Source organism: Erpetoichthys calabaricus, chromosome 18, assembly GCF_900747795.2.
Source record: "Erpetoichthys calabaricus chromosome 18, fErpCal1.3, whole genome shotgun sequence".
NCBI classification, from domain to species: domain Eukaryota; kingdom Metazoa; phylum Chordata; class Cladistia; order Polypteriformes; family Polypteridae; genus Erpetoichthys; species Erpetoichthys calabaricus.
In genome coordinates, this window is record NC_041411.2 from 14,647,827 (window position 1) to 14,661,998 (window position 14,172).

Here is a 14,172-nt window from a genome sequence, read left to right on the forward strand (position 1 = left end):
TTAAAGAGCTTCTGTAAAAAGTCAAATTTCCTCCAAATTTTATCTAAGCTTGGCATGCTTTGGTGATGCGTCAAATGAAACATGGATGAAGATGAGAGCAACTTAAGCGTGAAGAGACAGCATTTTTCAAACTGGAAAGAATGAGACAGGAGTGAACAGGCACGGGCAGGCCATAAGGTTGCTGCTTTTCATGTGTCATTTTTGATAATAAGGGCACCACTTGTTATTCAGGGTGCATATGGCTGCCACAAGGATATCTACTCTTCACAATACACAAGTACTCCCAAACTTCCTTATATTTGGTTACAATATAAGAAATGTGGTTAAGGTCACCATACCTGACCCAACAGGCAGCAAGAGCTGCTAAGGAGAATGAGAGAGAAAAATCACACTGGCAGACGCCTGGAGAAGAATCCTCACACAAAATAGTAATTCTGACTGAACACAAAGCTTTAAAAATTTTATGGAAAAAAAGTCTTTTTTAGAAATGGAACACACTGTACCTTAGAGAACATGCTAACTTTTTTTTTTTTTTTTTTTTTTTTTTTTTTTTTTTTTTTTTTTTTTTTTTAAAGTTGAGTGAAATAAATCCAGAAATAAATGTTTCAACAAAACATCTTGAGCTTCAGTTAACATTGAGATGTCAAAGACTCCAAGAACTGTACTGCTCTCCTCATCAAGTGAAAGGAAACGCTGTCATGCACACACACCTCAGCCCCTACCACATAAGATACTCAAGCCAACAAAGAGTGAGAAATATGCAAGTGCAAAGATGTGCTTCACTTGGCTCCACGGTGTCTTGCAGAGAACATCGCTTTGCATAGATAAAGTTAGTGCAAGTCCAGGCTTGGACAGCACACATGCAGCACTGAATCTGCGTCTGGGAATGCAGCCGCTCAGCCACAAAACTCTGGAGAATAAGTGCGACCTTAAGGTCTGCAGACATCTAAAAAGGTAGCAGAGTATGACATCACTGGTTCAGAATGTACAGAGCGACAGAGAAAGTGAGCGAAGGGGAAAATAAATAATGAAAATCACTGATTGTTCCCACACGATTTGTGTTAGACTGAAGAACATCAGGGCCTTGCATAGTCTCAGCCTAGGGGTCAAATGGCTAACTAATGTACAGCAAGGGAGCAGGAACCACACGCTCTTTATCTGAAATGAGATTCCTAAACACAATACGGTATGCATCCTGAAGATGAGCACTTCTCTTTCAAGGGGTGTTTGTTTCAGTCTTTTTAGGGGCTTATAAATCAAAGTGCCCAACTAGCTTCACCTCTGTATCACAGACGCATTTGTCCACCATTTCTACTAACTTGCACAGCACTGATGTGTTACCAACACTGGCTGGAGCTGTATACACCAATTACTTTGACCCATCTCCTCGGCCTGGACCTCCCTGGCAATGCCAATGGCATTAATTAGACAAACACAAATCTGTGCAAAAATACTTGAAATGCAAACATCTGACACGTTTTTACACAAGTAACATAACACTGCTTCCTATTTCTCCATCATATTAAAAAAAAATGTTCACCTTCAATTTAAAGCCCAACTACATTTCAAAGAGCTTTAGTTTAAAAACAATTTTAGGCAGGTTTGTAAGATGGAAAATGTGCTTCTTCCCACCTCTGCACTTAAGATGAACATTTTAGGAATAAACGAGAACCAAAAATGATGGTACCTTTGTGAACATTACAATCATTAAGTCTGGACAGGAAAAAAAGGATGCATTGAGGTAGGAACCCTATAAAGTGCTAAAACAACAAGTACCCAGAAATTGGACATCATGTTTGAAATTTCAGTGCTTCAGACAGCACAAACTATTATTAGGATAACGGCCCCCATGATAAAAGCCCTGGGAGGACTTGCACTGATGCGGTCACTTTCTTAATTCACCATCATTAAAAACCACCCAACAAAATTAAACACTCAACTGAAGTTTGGGCTTTGTATAGAATCGTGGGATTTCAGAACTTCCATTTTAATAAATAACCACTGTTTGTGTATCTGTATGTCTGTCTGATTGGTAGGTCTCTCTCATTCCGACTGACAAAAACATTTGTAAGTAATAAAATGCATTGCATTTGTCATTCCAACAGAAAACACACCAATTTTATGAATTCCACACCAAATTACATGACAGATATGCATTGTATTCGTCATTCCAACAGATGGTGCATCACAAACATTTGTAGCAATGCATTTTACTGCTACAAAATGTTTGTGATGCACCATCTGTTGGAATGACAGATGCAGTACATTTTATTACTACAAGCATTTGAGGAGATGGTTAACTGCAAGTATTAACATCAGAAGTCTACGTTGATGACTTAGATTTCAATCTCTCATAGATGGGTAGCACATCTAGTTATCTTAAAGAGCCAGAACTTACTCACAGAACACTAAATATAACTTATCCTCCATTATACACCTCGGTTTTTCAACATTTGAAGCGACTCACAAATTATGGCACACGTTTGCACAAACAAGCCTTGTTGCACAGTGCCCCAATGGTTTATAAGCCACCTCCATTACACTGTGCGATTTTCATCACATTGCTTTACGCAACACACTTGAAGGTTGCTGGGTAAAAATTAGAGTGACTAACTGTGTGCACTGCTCATGAAACAGACCATCCGGGGAGGTAAACAAAGTGTAGTGGATGTTATATAAAATGGTGAGGGTCTGGCATGAGGAAAAACAACAGTGACGCACAGATGTTAATCAAGTATCAGTGCAGCGCCTTCATTCATCAAGTTCACACTCGGACAGAAATGTAATAGTAACTAAATTTAAAATAGTATTGCAGGCATTTTCTACAAAGTCAAAGAGCCAAGAAGTCGGATATGCTTGACGGTGGCTTTTATTTTCAGCTATTTTTAAACTCTACTGTAAGATGACACCTTTAGAGCTGGATATTCTGTACTTTTCAAGGAAACGGCGCCTACGCTTTCACAGAAAGACAAAGCAACCACCGAGTATCACGGAGTTTCAAATATTTTGATCTTAATAAATAGGGCTGCCAACTTGCGCTTTTCTTTCTCTGGGCCTTTTGGAGGTGGGTGTCAATAGGATGCTTTTTTTTCCTGTCCACATACTCAAGATTTTCCCTTCCACATCCCAAGATGTGGCCAGCAAATGGGTTCTGTGGTGGACTGATGCCCTGTTACAGTCAATATTGCCAGGACTGCCACTGTTCTCATCAGGCTGAATTAGATTAAGCAGGTTGGAGAATGTTATGTAGCACAAAAATCAATTATGGAGACAAATCTAGACAGAAAGCCAAGGAACAGGGACCACAATACTTCCTTGAGGTGCATGGAAAGGTGACTTGCAGCCTTGTAGGTGTCAAAGTCAACAAAGCCTCTAAAGTGAGAGCTTCACCGAGGCCTGTACAATACTAAAGGGGACATTTGGGGTCAACTGCCTTAGATACAGAATTAACACAGCTTAGTAATTAAGATAAAACGAAATTTGTACAGTTTGATCTGCACTAGGTCATGTTTTAAAATGTATTTTTGACAGCCGTATCAGTTCATTTATGCATACCCGTGCAAATGCATTTTTGACACCAAAAGAGAAAAACCCTCAATAAAGTCTTTCAAGAAATTCACTTATTAACTACCATGGTTCGCTGAAGACCACCCATTAGTTAAATGCAGTAAAAATGCCTTGGTTGCTAAAACATCAGCATGCCCTTAGACAAGACTCACAGTCAAAAATGTTCAAATCCATCTTGTGAAGGATTGCTCTGTAAATTCACACCATCTCACTGCTGATCCCACCAACTCTGTGCCTGCCACTCACTTGTAGCAGATGAGCTATCCAAAGATGCACTGTTGCTCCTTACACTAAATATGAAAATCCAAGGTCTTCATTTGTCCTCTTTATCAGTTACCAACTGTGAAGCTTTTTGATGTTTCGTTACTCAGACTGCAACGTATCAAACACACAACCTCAGCAGGCCTCAAGCAGTTGAAGATATCATCATTTGTATTGCTCACTTTTGCCACTGTACTTATTTGCTACACTATTACTCTGCAAGGGGAAATTACTTATCATATTTTTCAGTATTGAAAGTTAAGAACAGTTGATGTGACTGCTATTAATAAAAACAACAGCAACTTTCCAAATGTGCAACCACTGTGTCCTTATCAGTGGCACGAGGGCTCAGACATAAAAACAGCATCGTGTTTTAACACAAGGTCAGGCTGAACACACATTCCTGGCTAAAAGTCCATAACAGACAGAAGACATTTATAACAAACAACAAAAACACTGTTATACTATTTTACTTAAGGGGCCACCCTTGTTACCTAGCAGTTGTGTATATTTTGTCATTTTTATTTAGTGTATTTACCATTGAGAGGACAACAAGTTGGAACCTAAACGGAAACTTTACTAAAGATGTAATACTGATAAGAATATAAATCGATATTTACAATTTTATGTTGTTCTCATTAAGAACCCACAGATCCTAATGGTGATAACTGATGTAAAGCACATTCATTACATGAAGGCCCACTGATTACATGATGATTGCAGAAGTGTAAGCTAATCAGCCCTCACTTGAGATAAAGGTTGCATTTTCCCCCCCTTAATGCAAAACAAATGGAATTCAGTTTAAAAAGTTAAAGCAATTACAATCTTTCATCACAGTGTTAAAAAAACACCCCTGTGCTGGGGTGAAAGGTTTAGTAAACTCGCGCTTCATATATAATAAAGGCCAGGCTTCAATGTGGAATTCATACAATGATCTAAAATGAACAGACACATTAAGGCATTTTTGTAAAACAAAGAAAGCATTAAAGCAACCTTGTTGTGTCTTTTGCTGCACTCAATGAGGTCGCTTTTAACAATGCAGCGTCTACAAATGCACTCCTGATTGGTTTCAAGTTTTAGTTGATGTGGGTCAGTGAGGTGTTGAAAATGTGACAAGGAGGAGTTTACACAGCAGCTGGTAGTAAGGCAGAAAGATCTCAGTAGACCCTCCAAGACGCAACTGGTGCAGTACACAAGTCTGAGGTAGTTTTATAAAGTACATTTTATTCAAGGGGACTCACTATCAGGACTTAATACATAAAAAATGTGCTAGCCACTGCTGAACAAACAAAATGAACGAGTTGTTAGTCAGTCAGTCATTTCTTATCTTCTGAAGAACCCCAACACTAAAAACGCAGTAAGCCAGTGCAGTTCAACAAGTGAGTAATGTTTCCTCATTCAACTTCTAGCAATTAAATTCCAGCCCAAGCAGTGTGGTTATCATCTGATTATGGTCTGCTTCATTTCTTCTTTGGATGCATAAACACATTTTAATGGTTCCAATGGACATTTAGAGAAAACAAAGCTTCGCTTATTGGCCTAAAACTCAAACAACTCTTTCTCAATCTGGCCCTTTCTGCAATTTCCACATGAGTTCTGGACATTTCAAAACACCCAAGATAAGACACTTCATTTTTAGGATATTCTCCTGCACTCACTATTATCTGCCAGTTATCTCCCCCAATGAGTAAATTCCATAACAGTGTCTAATACATACACAAACACACACGCGCTTCTTGCAACCAACATTATAAAATGTAACAAAAATTAAATTTAGTAAGTACTTTCACTCATTCTTAAACTAGAACAGCAAATTTACAGATCATCAAAAAAGGTAAGTGTAATGGTGCCCATTAGGTTAAGATTACTTGGATATTTAATAATGTCACTTAAATAATTTTTTAAATCATCAGTAGTTGTAGTTAGTTTATATTGGTGGAGTCAAAGCAGCAGTTATCCAGTGTCCTGGCTTTGAACCCTGTGCCTGGTTGCTGCCTGTGTGGGGGTCTGCTCATTTTTCCTGTATCTATATTTGTTTTTTAATTCACACATTCCAAAGTCAGGCATGTTGAGTTAACCTGAAATTGAACAGTAACTCCATGAATGTGTGTGCAATAGAATGGTGTACATCCAGCACTAAATCATGACAAAAGTTACTATTTGTGTAGTTATTTCCTCCTGAAATCAAGCCCACCAGTAATTTAGCAGCAAATCTTCCAGTACAAATAAACGTATTAACCTTAACACGAACAAGAGGAGTAGGTCATATAATTGACTATAAAACGCGGCATTGTGAACCTGTCGTGTTCCACTTGTTGATCACAAACACAGACTACAGCAAACAAACTTATAAGAAAAAATAATTTGGACCAATTTGATTTCACCCTGAAAAGGTGCTCGAAGTATTTAATGGGGCACAATGAGCCACTAATCAATGCAGGATTCTTGTATTCACGTTGACAAACAGAATCAGTGATGCTTTTATGGCTGCTGTAAACTTAGCAAAATGTAATTAAATCTGTCCGAGAATGTGTTTTTTTTTTTATATAAACTATTTATGAAAAAAGAGAAAGGAATTCCTCAGCTATGGGAGCTACAGAAGTGGAAAAAAAATGTTAGTTGAATATCACGGAAAAACCACCACCTCCAAAGTAAACTTGAGGTTATGAGCCATCAAAGTGTGATGCAGATACAGAGATACGCAGGAACTGAAACAAGAGCTTCGCATAAAAAGAATTAAAAGCACAGCTTTCACATGCAGTGTACATTCTGCTTACTCAAACATTTGTTATCAGACCAGAGGGAGAGAGAAATGTAATAGCACAGAGCCAACAGCCCCGAGCTGAATGAATGGCCCACACCCTGAGATGTGGATACTACGCATTATCGGCTGAGAGTCAACAGAAGACGAGAAGCTGCAATAACCTTTGGGACCAACGCTGTCAATAATCTTGTGTGTCTGTCTCTGTAATTCCTCTCGCTAAGCAGGCACTGTTTCAGAAAGTCATTTACCACCATTGGCTTATCAGAAGATTCATTATGTGTGTTACCCCACCTTCAAGCAGCACATTTTTCAGTAATATCTTCAGGTGACGAAGCAATTAATTCTGTATATCTCTAGCACTGCATACACAGTATATGTCTTGTCAAGGGGATCGGTCCTGCTTCACACCTTAGGCTTGCTGGGAGGGACACCAGCCTCCTCGCAACCATGCTTGGCACAATGTGGGTTTAGAAGATCTATAATAAAATCCATATATATATCTATACCTATATCTACACACTCATATGCACACACACACAAAAATGTGTACCCCAACACATCACAGAATCTCAAACTCCGCCAACTTTAACTAAACAGACTGCAAAGGACAATGGGCTCCAAAGTTATTTTCTCGTGGTTCCCACTTGTCCTCAAAGCACCAAAATGCATTATGTGGGCTTGAGAATTAACTTCAATAAGGGAGAGGGAAGCATAATAATTACATAAGTCTTAATAATTAGGTTTTTTTTTTATTTACATTGTGCATATAATCCATATTCTGCATGGTGCTCTTTTTCTATTACTATTTTATATTTATGAATGTGTCAAATACATTAACATACGTTTGCTATACAAGAATACAATAAAATGACACAAAGGGACCAGCAAGAGGGAAAAAAAAAATCCAAGTATGTAATAAAGTAATTAGAGTATGCTCAGGTCTCTTTAGACATTCATGAATAGATGGGCTGCAAACTATGAATCTGGGGGTCAAGTTAACCAATGCCATTTTGGATTCCTTTAATGTGGGTAGTGACATCCTTCACATCTACAGCTCTGTGTTGGCCAGTGTTGGGCTGATAATATCACTTCAAGGGAGGCCCACCAAAGCAACAAGCTAATTAAAGGGCAGGCACAGTTATGGGACACATTCTGGTATTCATTCTCTCCTTTGCTCCAGGCGGTCCAAAGTAAATGCCATTAGAAACAAGGCTGCACATCCTCTCTCTGACACAGCCAACCAATCATTCAGCAGAAGTGTGTCAAGAAACATGACGGAGGCTCCTTTATACCAACAGCAATATGTCTCTATAGCAACGGGACTGTCAAAGTTAACTCATATGTTTTCTTTCTTTTTAAATTTTCTTGCTTTCAAGACATTCTGGTCATGTCAGTAGTGTGTGTATTTATCTACTTACTTACTTACTTAAACTACCAATTAATTTAAAAAGCTTCTGTAAAAAGCCAAGTTTCATCCTGGGGACAAATAAATTTATCAATAACTCAAATGAAAGCATCTCCCCCACCTGTATTTACTCAAACCGAGTATTTTTGTATATATGAAGATAAATAAGATAGTCAAAGAGGAGAGAAGCAAAGGAAATCCATATTCACCAACACAAAACAAAAAAGCAAACCCCAAACCACATAAGAAAGTATTCTAATCATTCAGAAGGGGCCACTTGTACTCTCCACTTCAGCATGGTGTCCCAATCCTTTCAAAGCCAAAGATGACCCACAGCACGGCCTTAGCACTGGGCTGACGTTGCTCTGGGTATCTTCCATTTCTGGAACAAGCAAGGCTCTCCATGGAGCTGCAAACAGCATGCCAAAAGTCTTGGGCACCCCAAGCAAAACTAAGGGCAACAGTTGTCATCATGTTCAATTTTGCCTCAAATTCCAGCTCCACCTCCCCCACACTAAAAAGACAGTGGGCCTCTGGAAGAGATTGTAGCCTCAGCCAATTCAGGATCTTCACATTTGATACCCGGATGTCAATCCTGCATCCACAAGGCCCAAGTTTCCGGCAATGCCCACACATTTATACATAAACACTAGCATATGTAGGAGCGAATATACAAATATACTCTGACACAGTCCTTTCAGATATGCACAGATCTCTCACACACATGTTCATTTCTTTGTGTTGAAAGGGAAAATTATTCATTCTTGGATAAACTGTGAAGACAAGAATCTGAAGCGGAGTAAGACAAATGGACGGATAATCCTGGATAATGATACTTGGAGACAAGCCTTCTAATGACGTGGATTGCAATGCACTTACTCATCCATAACAGAGAGAGATGGGGGGGTAGAGCACACCATAGCTGACAGTTCATATGCTTTAAAAAAGTAAAAAAAAAATATGCAAACGTCTAAACACAAAGGAAAAACAATGTGGAAGTATTTGGGCTGAATTGCTAGAATATTATTTACAGATACAGTTTACATCCTGGAAGTGGGCTATGCAATTAAAAGAACAATTAGGGAGGGGTTGAAAGAAACTTACTGAAAGCAAGATGTATGCCAGACTTCATTTAGCACTTTGACAAACAGCGCATCTCCGATCTTCCCTCCACATCTAACGCAGTAACACCCTTCCGCACCTGGAATGGAAGATTTGCAATTAGAATAATAAACCAAGAAAAATGGACAGCAGTGGTTATCTGCAACTGTAATGTAGCTTAGCAGCTGAGCAGGGGGACTATGGGTTTGCCAGTGGAAGCCCACCCGTCTCTGTGCATGAGTTACTTGAGCACTTAGTATTCTGATGATAAGAATGCAAGCCACTGCTCAAATAAAAAGCTTAATACCATCAGCAAGGATCGTAAGAAAGGCACCTGTGCTCTAAATGAAAAACATTAAATAATGGAGACATCTTGTACTTTGCACATCAGTCGAACACTGGAGAGTTTTTAACCAGATGGCCTCATTTCCCAACATCCCTCTTCAGACACACTCAAGATGTTTTGAGCTGTGGCTCAGTCTTGCAGGTGCTAGCAGATTCCACATATATTACATTGTACAAAAGGTATGGTGGGAATCCCCTTTCACATTCAGGACCACCCAAATGTAATTTACACACCTGGAGTGAAGGCGTCACATCCATTTATTTTTGCACTCTACATGCCAACAAAGGTTTTGAAGTCTTTTGGTCTAGTTAGCTGTACAAGAGCATGGAGAAAATGCAGAAAGGTCGTCCCTCGTCAGTATATTCCTTTGGCTATTTGACAACCTTGTAAATACTGAGCAGGGTCTTGTGGCCTGCTTTGAAAGTTACAAACGATCAAATTATTACGCCATTTTAACTTGACAAGCTGGCAAGATTAATAAAACAAAACATCTGAACACATCAGGCCTGACCTCATGTTGGTAATGCCACACTGTCTCACAACTGTAACTCCATTCTGTACACAGTTTGCATGTTAATCTTCTGTCTAAGTAGGTATCCTTCCTGAGCCAGGATGATGTGCCCTCTAAACTGGGCATTACATGGCCTCACAATGTCTGGATGCCTCCATTTGTGGAGTCTGGTTGTTCTACTCACAGTCAGGTGGTCAGTGCATGACCCTCTCACATTTGAGTAGCTTTCCTTTCATCGCTGGATTAACCTGTCACACTTGTCACAACAGCGGGATCCTTCCATTATGGAGTTTTGGGGTACATTTCCCCTCACAGTCAGGTTGGCCTGTTCCCCTAAATTTCCCTTCTAACTCTACATGCACAATGAGGATGTGCCTAAATGTTGCCATCTAGGAGTGGGAATTGGCAGGCACCCTAAAATATGACAATACTTCGATACTTATACAAAATCAATTCAACCACAGACCTTTTTTTATAATAATGGAAATGGATTTCAAGAATCTGAACAAACTCTACAACAAAATATTCATTTAAAAACACACACACAGAAATATGTAAGATGACCTTTGCTCTGGGTGAGTCTTTATGGGATAATTCATGATGTTTGTAGCAGGGCTCAACCAATAATTGACAGAACTTCTCACATTTTCAAACAAGAGTTAAAATGTGAATTTAAAATCCTTGGGCTCCATACATGTATATTGCCAGGAGGTTCACGTTATGCTGCATTCCATATGAATTGAGAAGCTGGAATTTCCCAAGTTTCAAGTCAGAAATTGTAACTGGAAAGTGGACTTTCCAGCTTGGAAACTTGGGGTTGGTCTGTCAAGTCCAACTTCAGATCATGAAGTCAAACCAAATTGGTGACATGGGCCGTGCACTTTAGCGAAGGCTGTAGATAGATACTTTATTAATCCCAAGGGGAAATTCACATACTCCAGCAGCACCTTACTGATAAAGAAAATATTAAAGAGTGATAACAATGCAGGTATAACAGAGAGACAATATCTTTCTATAATGTTAACGTTTACCCCCCCCCCCCCCGGGTGGTATTGAAGAGTCGCATAGTGTGGGGTAGGAACAATCTCAGTCTGTCAGCGGAGCAGGACATTGACAGCAGTCTGTCGCTGAAGCTGCTCCTCTGTCTGGAGATGATACTGTAGTATATATATGTAGTATATGGAGATGATACTGATGTAATAGTAGTATTACACTGTATTAGCACTTGGCTCATTAAACCAGCCATACACACGGTGCTATCCAACTCCTATCTGCAGACATGCTGCTGTAGTGTCTGAATGCGCAAACTCCCATATAGTGCATTGAAATCAGCTGCCATTTATTATGAAAAATCAAGCACAACGAAAGGTTTCCTGGAGGAGTACGTATTGGTTTTCCAAACAATTTCCTGGAACGCAGTCAACTCGGGTGTGACGTCAGTCCCAGCTCGGACATCCGAGGTAAATGGAAGGCAGCATTTGACCATTAACTTGCTACTTTGCTGTGGTTCTTTGTACCTACTTAATTTTAAGGTCATTAGTCTGCTTTACTGTTGCAGGTGGAGCTTCACTGCATCTCAGATAGAGACAAACTTTGGCCAGTTGGGATGTGGGCAAAAAAATGGTACACAGGAGGCAGCACCATTGCTTGGGATTCCTTGCCACTCTGCATTCCCTTTGACTGAATCAGTTTGTGAAGTATAAAATTTGTGAATTCCAAACAATGTAAATGAGCCATGCAGAGCACCTAGCAGCTGGAGCCGATGCTACACTCCTCGTTCTGTAAGCGTACCTGCATCAACAAGACACAGCTCGCAAACTGCTTTTCATATTGAATTCTGCCTGCACTTAACATTTTGTACATCAAACATAACCCATCACGTGAACAAAGCATTACTTGTGAATTTCTGCAGCAGAGCTACAATTGAGAGACACAATCCGTTTGACTGCATTTTCGTATTTCATTTTGCAAGATTTTAAATTCCTACAGTTCTCAACTCCCATAACTAAACCAGTTATTGTGGGGTGGGGTTGGGGGATATTTAACATATGTAACTGTAAAACAATCTGTGCATTCTATTAAATTGAAACTAAAACACTGAATTACACTCTTGCTCACTGTGTCCTCTGTGTATCAATGCTCACTCACTACAAAAAAAACAACAAAAAACAGTGCAACAATGTACTGCGCTGGCTTCAATCCTAAGGGCCCCCCCATGGCTTCACAATCCTCTTTACTTGGAATTCATCTCATCGTTTACTGACCTGTCTTTTTAATTCTAAGAAATTCCGAAATATTTCAATTTTTTTCCTAAGCTTGAGTGCTTCAGTCTCTTTTGTCATATTCCTTTTAACTCGAATCCAAAAGCTGGCTGCACTGAATTCCAAGAGGAGCAGCGACTTCAGGGAAACACCCACTTGTCTGTTCATTTGAAAGAAACCTCCTTTAATGAGCAGACACGTGAAAACAGCGGGAAAGCAAAGTGAATTCCCAGCAAACATGGCCCTTGGGGGCAGAGTGGGCTTGGGAAAGCCAAGTTACATGCCGCACTGGCCCAATGTGTGGGCTGCTACAAGGGACCCCTCAGCAACTTCCCCTAGTGGCCCAAAATGGGTTAATGGCTGGAAGTACAAGCTCAGTAAGCCCCACATTGGCCTGGTGATGGTTTGTACCCCAATGTTTGTCGTGGAGTAATTAATGCAGTGAATTGGAATTTTTATTGGATTTTACAAATAATTTAAACAACTTCAAAACATTTTTATATTGGCTAAAACTGCACTTTTTTTTTTAACACATATGATCAGTAAAGTTGTGTGTTCAGGGATCTATCATCATAAATAAAGAAATAAGAAGCAGGCCTAGGACCAATAAATGTAAAGGCATTTAATATGTAAAGGCATGCAAGAATAAACAGTTTAAAGCCACATCAGTATTGTGTTTTTTCCCCTTAATTAATCAATAAATAAATTGTAAATCTTCATAATCACACATAATTTAATGAATAAAAACCAACTACACATTAAAAATAAGTTTCAAGGAAAGGACCAGTAAGGGGTGGCGTAGTGGTAGTGCTGCTGCCTCACAGTAAGACGACTGGGGTTCACATCCCACAGCTTCCATGTGTGCAGTTTGCATGTCCAGGTTGCTTTCCTCCCACAGTCCACAATCATGCAGGTTTAGTGGACCTGGGATGCTGCACTGTCCCCATGCTCTGTGGGCGAGTGTGTTCACAATGTGACGGGCTGGTGCCCTGTCCAGAGGTTTTTCCTACCTGCGTCCACTGCTTGCTGGGATAGCCTCCAGGTGCCCAGTAACCCTACCCTGGATACACATGTGTAGAAACTAAACAGAAGTATGGACTTTTTTTCAGGTTCATGGCCAAATTTGGGCCACCCGTCTGTTTTCCCAGACAGGTAGTAATGTGCAAATTCCAACTGGACTATTGTTAGCTGTCCACATCGAACCAATATGCTTGCCCACACTGGGCCCACCCTTGTTTGCTGGGAAGTAACACTCCCATATGGCATTTAATGTTCACACCTGTGTCCACACTGCTCATTGTTAATAATCAGAAGCTGCACACCATTAACAGGGCACATTCTACAGGAAATGGTCAATTAAAAAGAAGTGTAGGCATTTCAAGTTATGGCAAATAAAACAAATATTTAAACATTTCTTAGAAATATTCTTGGGTAGTTAAACAATCTGATCAATTAAAATGAGGAATGGCACAGCGATTGTGAACTTCATTTGAACAAAAACTTACTGTTATGGGAGTCCCCACACTTGTCCTCCACAGCTCCACCGTATCCCCCACTTCTACTCATACCCCACCCAGGCTGTGTTCCTCTCCAGACCTTATTGCTCCCCAGTTAGGTTCTGAATCCTACGTGGACATGAAAATGGATTGAAATAATGTGAGGTGGACGCTCAACCATGTAAAGTGGCTCTGCTGAGAACATCCATTCAGTCCTTTACTGCCTGACTACAGAACACCAAGAAATGTATGTTTAAGAACACTTGCAAGATTTACCTTCAAATAATGGTGTATTCTGCACAGAAGCCAACATTTATTTTCCACATACACTCCACACAGGCATAGCAAATCTGTGTAGAATTTGTAAACATCTTAACTGAAAGGAGTTCTCTGAACTTGTCCAGTGAAATGGTGTCAACACCTTGTCTGTCTATCAAATGGTAAATTCCAAAGCAGCGTT

At 39.8% G+C, this 14,172-nt stretch overlaps 1 protein-coding gene across 1 annotated transcript in view; it reads right to left on the reverse strand.

Moving 5' to 3' along the window:
• The window catches only part of limk2 (LIM domain kinase 2), a 50,953-nt gene that overhangs the window by 31,564 nt on the left and 5,217 nt on the right, over nucleotides 1-14,172 (reverse strand). The window contains exon 2 of the mRNA XM_028824905.2: nucleotides 9,102-9,198. Coding sequence (XP_028680738.1) covers nucleotides 9,102-9,198 — 97 coding nt within the window. The remainder of the gene's footprint in view (nucleotides 1-9,101; nucleotides 9,199-14,172) is intronic.